Genomic DNA, 17,300 nt, shown 5'->3' with positions numbered 1-17,300 from the left:
TTCAATTTCTGGCCACAAGGATTTCCGCTTACACAACACAAAATGGCCGTGGCCATGACTGTGACCCTGTAGCTTGGCCAACAATGCAGTTTGGGCCACATGACTGGGCGGGATTTGTTGCCGCATTTAAATGACACGGCGCCCACTTTTCACCCGCTTTTCACCCACCAACTCATCTGGAGCGCTTTTTATGTTTTGATGCGCCGCGGAAATCCATTAGCCATCCCTCTAACCCAACCAAGCCCAACTCATTCCCCTGCGGCGATGACAATTCCTTCAAGGATCACGCAACATTGCATTAGCATAAAGTGCCGGCACAATGGGCTGACATTTTGCAAATGACTCGCCGCATAATGGACAGTCGGATCAACCGGAATAAAGTCAAGAAACATACATTTAAATGTCCAATATCAACTGGTCTCTAAAGGCGATAATAAATTTAAAAAAAGAAACCCAGCCTCAAGGCAATTTAACAAATCTCTTTGGTTTTACATGGATGTAAATAAATTCATTTTCGTATTAAACCAGCATATAATGCTAATAGAAAAGATTACAATTTTTTTAACAACTTGTAAAAATCTCAAATCAATTAGAAAGGTGTATAAAAGTAAGTAGTAAAAAATGAAACATTGGTTTTTGGAATAAATTTCTAAGACTTCCCGACTCAAAATATACTCTTACATTCTTTAAAAACACTTATTAAAACCAAAACAGAATCAATACAAATCCCTCGAAACCTGTATTATTTATTTCTGTATTTGAATTTAAATTATCTTTGGTTTGATTTAATACGTATATATGAAAAATTTCTGCAATTTTTATAAGAATATAAAATATAAAATATACCCCAATTTTGTGATTTCGATAACTACTTTTTTGTAGGAATGGTGCGTTTCATTCAGTCCAGATTAAAGCCAATTTAGAAAGGCATAAGCTCATACAATATTTGGGTTGACATCACTGATTTATTGTCTCGCAGAAGGACATCATTTCGGAAGTGACTAATTCATGGCTATTTTCGTCCCAGCCTCTGGTGGATATATGTAGTCTTATCCCATTCCCCGGGTTGTCACTCTATATTCTCCCCATCCAAATGGCCATTTTCCCTCCATTTTCCCGTGTCAAGAAGAACACTTGACATTTTTTTTATCTTGCCATTTGAATTTGTTGCGCATCGTTTTTCGTTGTACTCGACTTTTTTCTTTTTGGGCAGCTTGTCATTGGACTTTTCAGGCATTTCCCTTTTAGCCACGGCTATTTGCTTTGTATTAAGCCAAGTCAACCCCCGAAATTTGGCCCTCTGCTTGTTCAGCCTAAATGGAGGACACTTGGGGTGTCATTAATGATGTCAATGGGGGCATTATGGGTCAAGTCGGGTCGGCAGGGAAGGGAAACTCTACACCACCACCACCACCCACCCCCCACCCACCATTCACCCACTCACAGCACTCGATTTGTTGTTTTCCTATTGGCTTATTTGCATTCGATTGCTTGTTAATTGTTGCCAGGCAAGTTAAAAATTGGTTTCAGGGCCCCGTGACTGGAAATTGCTTTTACTTTTCACTGCTACGATTTCATCTCGATTTCAGCTGCGACCGACTTTCCAAACCAACCCCTCCCCCCCATATCCCAAACCCCCGGCTTTTCCGCAGCTGCCATTTGCAGAAAAGTCTGTTATCAAAGTTGGCCATAGGTACAAAAAGCAGACCGAATAACAATAGATATATGTGGGGGAAAAAATGAGCGAAATAAACACGGAAACAATCGAGGCGAAAGAACAAAAGTCCGGGGAAAGTAAAAGGAAACCAATCCCGCTAAGATGCAAAGGAATCAAACGACAAGCGGCAAACAAAAAAACAAATCAACCAAACAAAAGTTGGACCGAATTCCTATTTTTTCTTTTTTTTTCCCATTTGCCAGGACACTCAATATTCGTCTTCCATTGGTTAAAAGTATTCATGAACCTAGCATTAGAAGTAAGTGTGCTGGAAAATTATTATGTCGAATAGTTGTTATTCGATTTTCATTAGACTTAGAATTGCGGACATTTATAATCTGATTTGCTTAAACAGAGATATACGGGGTGCTATAGAAATTAGTAAGGTTTTTAAGTCACTTAAAAAATAAAAATAAAACATCTTCTATCAAAATTTATCCATTAAAATATCGCATTAATTGCATCGCGTTTTTATTAAACCTATTCTTTTCCTATTTTTGGTGGATTAATTGTTAAATTTAAAAAATATACAGCAGTGTTATTTTTACCAGTTTAGAAAAATATATTTAGTTGTGTAAAACTCTTGTGGAATAGGTATTCAAAATTTGACTATATCATATTATTGTTGTATATTTTGGTCCTGACTTCACTATAAAACCGAAAACACACCAGACATAAGTGAATGGTTATATTTTATATCCTTGTAAATCTGAATTTTAGTCATGGTTATGTGACTTCCTTTTTGGGTTTTCTCGCGTTCTTTGGAGTCACAAAATCCAGTTGGCAGTGACGAACGTGATGAAAACCCTTTTAAAAAGGCGGAAATTTTCACATGTCATGGCGAACTACTGCAACGTGACAGGCGTTGCCACGCCCCCCGATTTTCCAGTGACTTTGAGTGCTTTATTTGTATTTTGGTTTTCTAGTTTTCTAGTTTTGTGAGTTTTTGTTTTGGCCCGTGTGTGCGTGTGTGTGAGCAAGTGTGAGTGTGTGCGTGTGTGCGTGTATAGATGATCGCATCACGGCGCAATTGCATTGCACTTCACTTTCACTTTCACTTGCACTTCCGCTGCCGGCGACGTTTCCGCTTCCGTTGACGCTTCCGCTTTCACTTCCACTTCCGCTCTTCAAATCAGATTCCTTGCTCAAAAATCGAGCTGAAAATCAAATCTAAACACACTTCCGATCATAGCGAACATACTATACCCTTGCAGTGGGTATTACCTTGAATCACATTAAGTTTATCTTCTATGTATCTATAACTATTTATACTAATCAGAGGACAATATCTAGAGTTTACATAGAACCATCGGACAAAATTTGAATAATTTGGATGTTGACCAATTATTAATCTATATATAATGTTTAGTTTTTGGCTGCAAATAAACTGAATCCGAAATATGGTCATCTATAAGAATTGCTTTTGAGTCTATTCAATTTAAATTAACTCTATTCTTATTCAATGATGTCGTTTTATAAAAATTAATATTATTATTTCGCTGTCTTTAAATATATTTTCCCCAATCGATTGGCTATTTCTTTTTCAAAAGGATATCCAATTTGGCGGACTCTATCAGATTCATTATCCTAAAACCGATTGAGCCCGTTGGCTATATTGACCAACATAATTTCGATTTTGACTGCAAGGGTATAGAACTTTGGCTTGCCAAAGAAGGCTTTCGTTTCTTTTTTTTTTTGCGTTGGTGATGTCTTTTTTTATTGCCTTAAGGAGCTTTCAAAGGGAGTTTTCTTTCTGTGTACGGACTGGCACACTCACTGTAAGAAGTAACACCAAGCGGTTCTGAAAAAAACGCTTTGATGATTACAATTTACAGCGAACGATGCCAGCCACGGAATTCTCTCACATGCAGCGAAACAACGCGGCGTATGCGTGATATTTTCTTCGCGGTGCCTGTGAGCGATGGTGTGCGTGTGTAGCTGTCTATGTGTGTGGGTTGTGGATTGTGGGTGTAGGGTTGGTTGTTGCTGTGGCCTTGACTTCAAGTCAGAGAAACAACATTTTAAAACGATTAAAATCTGTTGCCCCCAAACACACAAAAACTGAATAACTGAAACGTAAGCGCAAAACTTCCTTATTAATAATTTACCACAAAAAAAAAAAATTGAAAGAAGCAAATATAAGCGTAGCCCGTTAAAAGAAATGAAAGCATTAAAATTCATTAAAGCGCAAATATCAAATAACAGAAAGCGGATAAGATACTAAAAAAGACAGGGCGAAAAAAGCTGGCGTTTTCCCCCCCCGATTTTCCAGCACACTGGCCCCCGCTTTCCCCGATTTTCCGGCGGCCTGACAAGGGGTTACCTGCAGATGGAAGCGATAGGGCAGCCACCCCGCAGATAGATACGAGCAGTCAAATGGCCGAAAACTCTGCCCCCGGGAAAATTGCGAGGGGCCGTCGTCATGCATTTGCATAAAAGCCAACTAATTTTTTCGTGCCACCCTGTTTGCGTTTAATCAAAATGAAGACCAGAAATTTGCGTTGGGCACCGTAAACTACGGGCCATGTTTGACATGTCAGCAACTGGGGAATATTCCCTCCTAATTTCCAGGGACGGGGGTCGTTTTAAATTTTAATTGGTCACAGAACGCTTACCCAGCGGCTGGAAAAAGGAGTTCTGACCCCATTCTCGGGGCTTACACTGGCCTTTGCTGAATATATAGCCAAAAAATTTAATTTTATCAAATTATTTAAGCCATCTAAAATGGATTTTTGGCTGACTCATGTTTGCGTTTTCCTTTGCAGATAGACATTTCCAATTTTATGTTTAGAAATATGAAAAAAAAAGTTATCACTGTTGGAAAAATTCTTTAATGTCTCAAATATTTTTAGGCAGCTGATTTAAATACATGTCAAGCTTAAAATATCAAATTAGCTTGAGTCTCAGTTTCACTTAAATCATTTAACTTAAATAAAATCATGCTAACATACAAATAAAAAAATCTTTGCTAGTTAAAGGCAAACTCTGACAAATAAATACATTTTTAAAATTCGTCTTAAGTTTTTATTACATTGCAAATCATTATCTTCAAAATGTCAAATATATTTTTGTGGACCTTGCATTATTGTTATATCAAAATCTAAAATAGAATACGTTTTAAGTCATCTACATTTTGCGTACAAAATTTATGCCCAATTTTGTATTATTAGGTGGTATAATTTCAAATTGGCTGCAAATACCATTCACTTAATTATGTTAATTATTTAAAAACCAGAAATCGCTTAGCATTTTTGTCACATATTTTTTTTGTTATTTCTTTTGATTCGTGTCAGCATTTCATTGCCATTGAAATTCAAATGATTCGATTTCTTTTCCATTTTCCCGGAAATGGGTGTCATTGATTGAGCAAAAAAAAAACAAACCCATAAATGTATTTAAAATGAAATGCGAGAAGTAAAACAAAGCGCGAAAAAAAACCAATAATTGAAAGTCGAATTAAAAATGCTCTAGAATATGTTTTCAATTACTTTAATTGCCATGATGCGAATTAAAGAATTCACTTTATGTCAGAAGGATTTTCTTAATCGGAAACAGATTTTGATTTTAAAATATGTTTTTGATTGTGATGTTAATATAATGCGGATATAATGTTTTAAATTAGAAAACGAAATACTATAAATTTCATCAAGCACAGGAAGTTATGCACTTTTGATGTCAACTTGATTTAACCAATTGTGGCCAGATTATAAGATGAAGAGGGTTCTTTCCGCACACAGATATATAAAATTTGAACAATGTCTGCTTTCGGGGGCGGGGAGTGGGAAAAGAGAAAATTCGAAATTCATGTTGACAAGTGGATGCTGAGTTGGCGTCGCTGCCGGCGTCCTGTACGTGAGGAAAATTTCAATTTTCAAATTATGCGTCACACCAAGAAAAAAAAGAAACCCTTCGTACGAACTCCAGATACCCTTTGATAAAAAATAAATAGTGTCTAAAATTACTTGCTTTATATATAATATTTGTTCTTTCCATATTAGAAGCTATTTATGGATTTGGCTCATCTAAATGGTTTTTTTGGTTTATATTATAAGAATAACTTGGATAAAAAAAATCTAAAAATTCCTAACCTTATATATTAATAGCTATAGCATAATTAAATAATTTATTAAAACTATCAAGAGCGACTTAAAAAAATTATGCTGGCAAAACGATTTTGTTTTTTTTGGTAACTGCTCTTTTAGTCGCAGATACTCTTCGTATAATGAGAATTACATTCAACAAAGCACGCAAGATTATTGAAATATTTTCGCCTCTTTTTATGTTTGAATGTGTGTGTGTGTGTGTGTCTGTGTCTGTGTCTGCGTAATCAGCAATTAAGGTTTATTGCCTTTAAAGTGCCGGTATTTTGCGCGTTCACAATGTTTCGCTGTTGACACTGCCATCCCAAGCCGCAAAAGTGCCACTGGAGTTGCATAATGATCGCTGACCTCATGCACTTTTGTTAATCAAGTTGCAAATTGGCCAATAAGCCGCAGAAAGCCGACAGGACACGTCCTGAAGGGTCATTGGCTAGCAATTTTGCGGTTGGCCAGAGTCCAAAATGCAAATGCCGGCCAAACTCACAGTGACCCACACACACACATACACACACACCAACACCCATAAGCCCATACACACACCCTCTTCAAAAGGGCATTAGTTGTGGTAGTCGAGTGGCATAACGATCCCCAATTGAGTCAGTATTATCGTAATTATATGCCGGCTATATATGCAATTTCTGGCAGCACTTTAGTTCGCCCAGAGTATTGCCTCAAACTTTTTTTTCGTTATGCATTTGGTTTGCTCAACAATATCCTATTTATTTTATGGCAGACAATATATGAATTCCGTTGTGTAAAATTGAAAAATTATATTTATATTGTCAAACTGCGAGCTAAAAAAAAATGGCTAAAAATCGCTGTATTACGTATACGTATGTATTTAAATCTTAAAATGTTTTGTCAATAACATAACTAAATTTCTTAATATAAATTTCTGGAGTCAATTAAAAATCGTTGCATTTTTTTTTATTAATTTTAGAAAAACTTACAAATTTTAGGTATTTTACTTACTTTCCCTTTTCAAAACTCTTAAATTAATGAAAATAATACTTATCGTTGAATATATTTTCCCTCTTCACTCAAATTTCCATTCAATTTACAACAAAAACCAAAACCATTGAGTGAAACATAAATCACACATACAATCATTTATCGTATCATATATGAGCTGTAATTTTAGGCTCTTTTAGCACAACAAAAACTTTCTCCAGACTTTTTTGTGTGTGGAATTTCGAAAGAGTGGGCGAAAGTAAGGTAAACCAACCGCACGAAATGTGTACTTTTGATGTTGAGATTCGTGTCATCGCAGGTGGAATTTGTTGCCCATGACAATTTTTCGGTGAATGAGGAGCGTACACGGATAACAAAAATTCAGTACGCTTCAATAAATTTAAAAAATATAAATAATATAAGGATAAAATAATGCAAACCCATTTTTCAAAAATTTGGAAAGGGGTAACATCATTAAAAATGACGAAATATTGACCCAAAAAAAAAAAAACTAAAGTGAAAATACAGATTTTTAGAGAATTGAACCACAATCATTTTGAGGTATGCCACTTTGAATGTCTGTATGAAAAGTTATGAGCTTAGAAGTGCAGATTTTAAACACTTTTCTGCAAGCCCATTTTTTGAAAATTTGGAAAGGGGTAACATCATTAAAAATGACGAAATATCGACCCAAAAAAAAAAATGTAACTAAAAACACAGATTTTTAGGGAATCAAACCACAATCATTTTAAGGTATGCCACTTTGAAATCGGATGTCTGTAAGAAAAGTTATGAGCTTAGAAGTGCAGATTTTGGACACTTTTCCGTAAACCCATTTTTTGAAAATTTGGAAAGGGGAAACATCATTAAAAATGACGAAATATCGACCCAAAAAAAAAATTTAACCAAAAACACAGATTTTTAGGGAATCAAATCACAATCATTTTAAGGTATGCCACTTTGAAATCGGATGTCTGTAAGAAAAGTTATGAGCTTAGAAGTGCAGATTTTGGACACTTTTCCGTAAACCCATTTTTTGAAAATTTGGAAAGGGGTAAGTAACATCATTAAAAATGACGAAATATCGACCCAAAAAAAAAAATTTAACCAAAAACACAGATTTTTAGGGAATCAAATCACAATCATTTTAAGGTATGCCACTTTGAAATCGGATGTCTGTAAGAAAAGTTATGAGCTTAGAAGTGCAGATTTTGGACACTTTTCCGTAAACCCATTTTTTGAAAATTTGGAAAGGGGTAACATCATTAAAAATGACGAAATATCCACCCAAAAAAAAAATTTAACTAAAAACACAGATTTTTAGGGAATCAAACCACAATCATTTTAAGGTATGCCACTTTGAAATCGGATGTCTGTAAGAAAAGTTATGAGCTTAGAAGTGCAGATTTTGGACACTTTTCCGTAAACCCATTTTTTGAAAATTTGGAAAGGGGTAACATCATTAAAAATGACGAAATATTGACCCAAAAAAAAAAAACTAAAGTGAAAATACAGATTTTTAGAGAATTGAACCACAATCATTTTGAGGTATGCCACTTTGAAATCGGATGTCTGTATGAAAAGTTATGAGCTTAGAAGTGCAGATTTTGGACACTTTTCCGTAAACCCATTTTTTGAAAATTTGGAAAGGGGTAACATCATTAAAAATGACGAAATATTGACCCAAAAAAAAAAAACTAAAGTGAAAATACAGATTTTTAGAGAATTGAACCACAATCATTTTGAGGTATGCCACTTTGAAATCGGATGTCTGTATGAAAAGTTATGAGCTTAGAAGTGCAGATTTTGGCCACTTTTCTGCAAACCAATTTTTCAAAAATTTGGAAAGGGGTAACATCATTAAAAATGACGAAATATCGACCCAAAAAAAAAAATTTAACTAAAAACACAGATTTTTAGGGAATCAAATCACAATCATTTTAAGGTATGCCACTTTGAAATCTGATGTCTGTAAGAAAAGTTATGAGCGTAGAAGAGCAGATTTTGGACACTTTTCTGCAAGCCCATTTTTTGAAAATTTGGAAATGTCGAAACATCGACCAAAAAATAAAAATTAAAGTAAAAATACAGATGTTTAGAGAATTAAACCATAATCATTTAGAAATATGCCACTTTGAAATCGGATGTCTATTTCAAAAGTTATGAGCTTAGAAGTGCATTTTTTTGGCACTTTTCTGCAAGCCAATTTTTAGGAAATTTGAAAACATTATAAAATTAACGAAAAATTTACCCAAAAATATATTTTTATTATAATTCTTAAGAGGTTTACATGACTAACGATTGTGAAAGCAAATTTCCGATGGAGGAATCGGTAAAAACGCAACCAAATTTGTGTAAATCTTAATATATATTTTCATTTTTCCGAATGTGGTTTTTCTGAGTGTGTATATATCTATGTTTGGGATTTGCTGTCTGTTGACGTGTCGCCCGGGGCATCATAATCACTTTGCAACCTAATGCCAGCCCACATCCATATATCTTTTGGCCACCAAAAAAAAAGGAGGCGTGTTTTGTGTTGAAAAGTTTTCGCAGGCAGCTGTCGCGGTTTTTGCGCTCGCAAATGAAGTGCTAAATTATGCTAAATGTGTGACAAAATGTGATTTGAGTGCAGATCAGGTGGCCCTTGGCCTCTCGCCATTTTATTTACAAATAATAAAATATGGCCACATATATATAGTATGTATGTACTTTGCTCTCAAAGGGTTGTCGGTCCACAATCTGAGTTGTCGTAATCATTTAAAGGACATCCTCGCTGCCGTTTTGCATTACACTTTTCCTTATCCTTGTCGCGAGCAGACTTTCGTGTCGGATGAAAACAAATTATTTTCGAGCGAGCAATTCTGAGGGGGAGGGGGGGTGGTTTTCATGGGAAATCGAGGGAAATATCGGAGAAAGGCATTGAAATGCTGCTGGAAGCGAGTTTCGCTTGCGTCATGGCTTCAATTACAGCAACAGTGGCGAAAGAAAGCAACAGATTCTGTGATTTCTTTTCCCGCCCGTATCTCTATATACTTGAAAATTACAACCCAACCCACCCCACCGATTTTTCACGATTTTTTCCGACTTTCGCCACGATGATATGCGAATATGCGAATTATGTGAGTCGAAAAAAATATGAGAGGAAAAGAACTGGCCGAGACCAGAAACGACCAGACCAATCCATATAGAAAAGCGGGTGCTGCCAGCGGAAATTGAAAGCTTCCGTCGCGAACAGTCGGCGATAAAGCCACCATTTCCCTATTCCAAAAGAGAAAACCACCCAAGAACACCCACTTCCACCCCAAAAACCACACAATACTGTGTGTGTTTGACGAAACTGAAATCAAAGTAGCGGCAAAAATTATTCCTTGGCCTGCTTGCAAAAAAAAAAAACAAAAAACTTTCGAAATAAGTTATCATTTGAACCACAATTGGGAAAGGTAAATAAAAGAAATATCTACTGGGAAATTAAATTAGGAAATTACATTTTGCGACATTAACTCATACGCGATTGCCAGCAATGTAAATAATTAAAATATATTCTTTGATATTGTTTGCTTAAAAAACCCAAAATCTATAAGTATATATTCGTTGGGTAATAATTAAAGCAAGACAAACAGCACTTTTTAATGAGATTTTTGATTCTCACAAGCAAGAAAATGAAATTCACGTTTTATTTATTTTTGATATTTTCACATCTGCGAATAATGTGATGCAATGCAAAAAAATATTAATACAAGTGAAATCACGTAAAAGGATAAGCAGCTAAAATTGCAAATAAAATTTAAAAACTGTTTATTAAGAATTAATTTACAAAAAATTCTGTCATGAAATATTACTACTAAATAATTAATGAATTTCAATGGAATTTACTAAAATTAAGTCAATAGGGGAAGCTGCAATATAAATTGGCAAAGGAATTTTGTGTGTCAAATTGCAATGCGATTCAATGTTAATTAAATTAACTGAAATAAATAAAAAAATTTTAAAAAGTTTCTGGGCATGCTTGAAATAAGATTCGAAGTGTGCTCGGCAAAGATAACCTATAAATATCCAATAACTATCATGATAATTAATGGAGCTTAAGGTATTCGTATCAAGGAGAATGACTCATCATTATGCGCCCAATTTTCCTTTTATTACTCATTGGCTGTAATCTCAATAATTGCCCGGGCCAATTCGTCCAGTGTATAAAATGATTTTGCTTTTTTTTTGGCTTGCCTTTCCCATTTTTCTGGATTTTTCCCATCTCGTTTTCCCAGGCTAAGTGAATGAAAACGAAACTTTAATTGAAACGAACGTTTGGTGTGCGTTTTTGGGTTAAGTGATTGATTATGTCTTGTTTGCCATACACATGTATACGTGCACATAGGTACACCTAGCGAAATTCAAGGTACTGAATGTAATTAAGAAACGCAACTGAACGATAAAATCGGGGACTTGATTGCACTAATTTATAAGAAATATTATTGTATTTTGTTGGAATTTAAATTTTTCCTAAAATTTGTATACCGTTTTAACACTCTTAATCATTTTACAAGTCATTATAACAAAAAAATATTAGTTTCGATGCCTGGCACATAAATTTATTATATTGATTACAAAAATAAGATAATAAATTAATTTATGTTCTAAAAACTATGTATACCTAAACTGCGATTTTATGTGTCTAATTTCAGAGGAAGCTTAAATAATTTTATACACCTATAATAAAATGAATTACCCGACAAGGTACAAAAGCTTGTTTGTAGACAATAGTTTAATGGCAAAGGTTCCAATATAATTAAATAAATGCAAATTTTTAAGCCTTAGATTTTCGATTTTTATTTCCTATTATCCTTAGTTTTTTTTTCGCTCAGTGAGTGCATTTAAGGAAACGCTCTGCGACGCACACATAAATTTCTGCCTGTCTGTTGCTGTTATTTTTGTTATTGTTATGCCGTTTCTGGGCGTGGCAGCCGCCCCCGCAAACACACATACCCGTACACCCGCACACATAAAAATTGGAAAGGCAACGTGACAGACTGACAGACAGGCAGGTGTGTGAGTGTGGGTGTGGGTGTGAGTGTGCGTGGGTGGGTGTCTGCCCAGGGTGGACCCAAACTTTGACAATGCCAGTCGGCTACAATTCATTCAGACAAAAAGTTCGCCACAATAAAAACGAACCGGGCGCGAAATCGAATCAATAATTTAATGCAGGTGCTGCCTACGCCAGGCTTACTGCCATTTCCCGCAGATATATACCCCATAAATATATATATATATATCGGGGGGTTATCCCCCCGATCTCCGACGACCACTGCTTTTGTCATTTTGGCCATTGGCCATTGCCAAGTTAAGGTTGACGTACATACATAATAATAATAATGACTCCATCCATCGGACTCGGCTTGTTTGCCGCTTGTTAAGGGCCATATTACCTTTGGAAAAATCCCCCCGCCGATTGGCCACTTTTCCCGATACATGAGCAGCTTAATTTAAATGAAAAGATTGCCCAGGAGCTGGTGGATATATATTCGGGACTTAACCGAATGACAAATCTTGCCTCTGCGATTTTTGGTTTTATTTTTATAGCCTACATTCAAGTACATACAATACCATTTTAAGAGTTTAAATTTACGTTTCAAGACTATCTCGTAATTTTTATAAACTGACGACTAAACTGGTTATTGGTAATTAAACTAATTATAGGGTAACCAAAATTGTTGAAAAGATTATATATTTATAATAAAATGTTGTTCTTTAAAAATCATTTTATAAAATAAAAATCTATAACTGAATTAGTTTTAAAATATATATTTTTAAATATTTGTTTTGTTTTAATTATTAAATGAAGCTGAAAATAAGCACTTTTAAAACGTGTTTCACGCACTGTCTTGAAATTAATTAAAAATGTCAATACTCGCTTATCATGTATTCCCAAAAAGAGAAAGTATCTTTCTTAAAGTTATCTTATCAACTATGATAGATAAATACAGCCATTGGCAACTAATTAGTTGCTCTTTTTGAAATATGTAAGTATACGCATAATAACTAATAAACTATCTATAAAAATGCAATTATTATACAAATAACATTTTGTTTTATCCACTGAATGCTAAATTTGTCATTCGTAACCTGTCTTACAAAATAAGAAACTAGTCAAACTAGTTAAAAAACTGAGTAAGTTTACGCATTGCGTTCTAAATAAAGACATTGCTATTTGGCTTACTAATTGTGTTTCTAGGCAAATTTGAATGCATCTATTGTTTTGCGTCGATGCAGCTGTGTAACATAAATTCCAACACCACATTGCGAATTCGGTAAGTTTTTCACTAATTTTAATAGGAGTAGTTATAAGTTTTGTTGAACATTTAAATTAACGAATCAATAAATTATAAAAACAAATGGCAAATTGTAAAAAATAGATTGAGTTCGAAGCAGCAAAAATTGCAAATACTTATTCATTTTACGTATGACTTATGAAGTTGCACTTTATATTTTATACAAGTTTCGGCATTTTATATTTAGTAAGGCTTACAAAAGATTGATGTTAAAAAAAAACCGGCGAACTGGTGTTGCTAATTTTTTGCCAATGACTGTATGTAATTATTTTATTATTTTTTGTCACTACATATGTAGGTGATAGGCCCTACAAAATTGGTAGTGGCACTTACTGGAATTGCTTAAGAAGCTAGAACAGAAGTGACTTCAATTCAGTAATCGATTGGAGGCGATTCGCGATGTTCTACAATCAGCTTCGCACTTTTAAAGCGCCTCTTATTCTGGTGCTCGGTGCCACTTTCCTCTTTCTGCTTTTCCAATTAACCAGACCGTTGCAGCAACCTCTTTACTTTCCGGAAACTTCACCCATCCCCTCGCCCTTGCACCCTAAAGGTAGGAGTACTATTTATTTGACTTACAATATTATAGTTTAAGCCTTATCGTTAAACGTTGCTATATAAAAGTTCTTGTTTAAGGTCAATAATTGGTTTTCTTGTCAAAATAAAAAATCTATTAAATTGCTTGTGATTCGTGGAATTTCTATCAATCAAAATGATTATTTGATTGTATTTTTTACGATTAATAGTAAGATTGAATTTCTGGTATTTGCAACCATAATATATAAATATATCTAAATATATTTGGGAGTAATCTAAATATATCTAAATATATTTGGGAGTAATCTAAATATATCTAAATATATTTGGGAGTAATATAAATATATCTCTGACTATTTCGCAGTTGCCGTATTCAGCGGATATGCAAAGGAGGCAGTGGAAAAGGAGGAGGACTACCTTCCTCCAAGGCCGGATTATGCGGAGCAGGATCTGGAGGCACTGTTGCGGGGCAACGAGGACTTCGCCCAGGGAGATGAGTGCTCCTCGTTTCCCCGTTTCGAGAATATCGAGTTCCAGAATCCGCACTTCCAGCATGTGCAGCATGAGAACCTGAGCTACTACCTATACGGTGCCTACTACGACCGCAGGCCCACTGTGCCGGAGGTGATGGTCCTGGTCATGGTGACCACCTGCACGGGTCCCTATCCGGCCACCCACCTGCGGATGTGGTTCGAGGGGGACACCCGGCCGGAATTGGCCATCCTGCACCAGACGAAACTGGCCTGGTACGTGACCTGGGGCAATGCCGAGGGTCTGGCCTATCCCACACTGCTCACATTCCGGATGCAATCGGCGAGGATTCCCCAGCTGGTTAGCCTGGTGCTGGGCAACACCTGTGCCGTGCCGCAGAATGCCCTGAAAGTGTTCCAACCGCCGGCGGAGGAGGAGGAGGAGAAGGAGGCAGCCAGACCAAATCCCCGCCTGCGCACCGGAGTGTGTGTCAAGTTTCTGCGTTTCCCCGATTCCGATATGTCCGAGCGACTGGTGGAGTGGCTGGAACTGATGAGGTTGCTGGGTGCCGGCAGGATAACCGCCTACGACATTGGTGAACTGCATCCGAACACCTCGAGGACCCTGGCCCACTACACCAGGTCGCGGGATGGCCTCTTGGATCTCAGGAAATTCCAATTCCTCAATGACACCAAAGGGTATCTGCCATTGAAGATGGCCGAAGTCCTCCTGTACAACGACTGTCTGTACCGCAGTTTGTATGACTTTGACTTTGTGGCCGTGATGGATGTGGACGAGGTGATCATGCCGTTGGGTGAGAATCGAAATTGGCCAGATTTGCTGGAGGATCTGCAGGCGGAGGATGTGAATTGCACGGCCCGGTGTGGCTATTGTTTCCAGAACGTGTATTTCCCCAAGGAACTGGCCGCGGATGAGACAATACCCGAGCACTTCTATATGCTGAGGCATTTGGTGCGCGTGGCCAAACATTTGAATCCCAATTTGGCGATCAAGTGTCTGCACAATACCGCCCATGTGACCGTGGTGCACAATCATTTTGCCCTCGATTGGAGGGATGCCTGTGCTCCGTTGGGTGTGCCCATCGATCTTGGCCAGCTTCAGCATTATCGGCATGTGGACAATGCCAAGACCCTTGAGGATCCGCCGCCCAAACAGGATGACAATATCCGGCGATTCCAGCACCAACTCATCCACAACTCAATGGCCATCCATCGACAGTTGGGCTGGGGGGCATATTGATTATATTTTAATTGCTTTTTCGGTACATTTAAGAGGCTTAAATCGGAGGCCACGTGTCCGCCAGTACGTGCCACCTTTTGACCCCGGGCCACCACGTCAGCAGGATAATAATTGCTTATTGACAGAGTGCGGCACAGTGTGTGTGCCACAAAAGTTTGCTTTTCCATTTAGCTTAGCCGCATCGAGGGCACTAACTACTCAGGGTCGACCGAATAAACATACTGCAATCCAAGGGGTGAAGTTATATAATTGATAAGCCATAGATATCGTCCTTGCACCTTTTTAATTTTGCACCACCAAAATAAACATATAAGTGCTTATGGTTTTTCACATTCACTTTAAGGAGCGGGATTAAGAATAATTTTCTCTCGATTTTCCAAAAATATTTGTGTGGCAAATGTTAATGTTTTAAAGTCACTAAAGTTAACATTGCATTATTGTGTTTTATGGCTAAGTTCCTGTTGTGTTTTGCATACTAATAATGTTTAATAAATTATTTCGTTTGCAGTATTTTTGTTTGCTCAAAAACAAATGATTTTACCATTACAATTATAATTGCCAAAAACTCAACTGGTTAATAAGCAATCAATCGTTTACAAAAGTATTATTAGAACAAAGGGTTTTCATTTTCTTTCTCTTATTTAAAACAATTAAGAATTGCACATTTAAATTGCTGCAAATACATGTTTCTTAATAGTTTACAAAACTAGTTAATTGACAGATTCCTTGCGGCGTTTTGTTTTCAACTTAATTAAACGAAAATCCCAGTGTTGCACGAATTCAATGTCAATGGGAAGCCTTAGTAGAGCCACAGTAAGCAACCATTTCAATTTTCCACTCGCATTTCCACTGCCATTTCCCTCTATTTTCCCACTTTCAATGGGCAAAAATTAATTTGCTTTACATTGCAATTTCGAAGAGGAACAGAGAAATTTATGCCAATCTACTTTGTGTGGAGAGGCAGAATTTGAGAATTTGAGACTTTTGATTCGGTCATCCGTTGCATTCCGTTCAAACAAAGAACTACTGCTTTTGGCCAACAATGCTGTTTTTCAATTAGTGACGAATTAGGCTTGAAAATCTCAAGAATAGAGCCAGCATTGTGACTTTTTCATTAGTCAGTTTTTAAGTGGGTGAACTTAGTTTTTTAGATTTTAATGTGGAATTTTCGTACTAACCAAATATTTATATGAAAGTTGCTAATTTTATCAGATTTTGGACAAGCTTCTGAATATAGAAATCTTTTGTGGATTTTTCATACCAAGGGCTAATAAGAGTTTGACTTGTCCCACATTGCGTATACGCCCAGTGTGCTCTTCACAATGCTACCGTTCAATTAGTGACGAATGAAGCATGGAAAACTCGAAAACAAAGCCTGCTTTGTGACTTTTCAATTAGTAACTTGAGGTGAGCTTTGTTTCTTAATTTGTGATTGTGTAAGTGACTCGAAATTTCATAATAATTTTTAGGTATTTACACTTTTGTATATGCCCTGTGCAGCTTATTGAGAAATTCCTGCAGTAAAGCCAAAAAGGTTGTCAGATCTTTGACATTTATTTATTATTATTTTTGGATTTATTTGACTTGCCTCACATTACGTATACGCCCAGTGTGCCATTGACAATGCTGCTTTTTAATTAGTGACAAATGAAAGTCAGAAAACTCAAAAACAGAGCCTGTACTGTGACTTTTCCATTTTTCACTTATTAGATGCTTGCTTTGCCAAGAGGTTTTTGTTTTTTGTTTGTGCCATGAGACACTCATACTTATGGGATTTTCAAATGTCCAGTGAAACGAATGCCATTGAGTGCACAAGCAAAGGGCAGAAATTTCATGAGGATAAATGCAGAATACTATTATATGTCCTTAGTTACGTAAACGCCCTGTGGCACTTATTGAAAAATGCCTGCAGTGAAGCCAAAAAGGCTTTCAGGTTTTTAC

General features: G+C 36.4%; 2 protein-coding genes across 7 annotated transcripts in view; one reads left to right on the top strand and one right to left on the bottom strand.

Annotated features, from left to right (window-relative positions):
- The window catches only part of LOC108049020, a 105,277-nt gene that overhangs the window by 14,930 nt on the left and 73,047 nt on the right, over positions 1-17,300 (bottom strand). The gene's annotated exons all lie outside the window — the stretch shown is intronic.
- Positions 13,491-15,359, top strand: LOC108048965. Its single transcript, XM_017129940.1, has 2 exons — positions 13,491-13,644; positions 13,993-15,359. The coding sequence occupies exons 1-2, from the start codon at positions 13,491-13,493 to the stop codon at positions 15,357-15,359; spliced, it is 1,521 nt and encodes a 506-aa protein (XP_016985429.1).

The sequence above is a fragment of the Drosophila rhopaloa genome, unplaced genomic scaffold (assembly GCF_018152115.1).
Source record: "Drosophila rhopaloa isolate 14029-0021.01 unplaced genomic scaffold, ASM1815211v1 contig_3, whole genome shotgun sequence".
NCBI lineage: Eukaryota > Metazoa > Arthropoda > Insecta > Diptera > Drosophilidae > Drosophila > Drosophila rhopaloa.
Note: the sequence above shows the minus strand (reverse complement) of the source record. Positions and strands in the feature narration are given on the sequence as shown.

Excerpts from the sequence above, each read along its gene's own strand:
- LOC108048965 (XM_017129940.1), top strand. The coding sequence starts at position 13,491 with ATGTTCTACAATCAGCTTCGCACTTTTAAAGCGCCTCTTATTCTGGTG. Across the intron at positions 13,645-13,992 it reads CTCGCCCTTGCACCCTAAAG|TTGCCGTATTCAGCGGATAT; the intron begins GTAGGAGTACTA and ends ACTATTTCGCAG.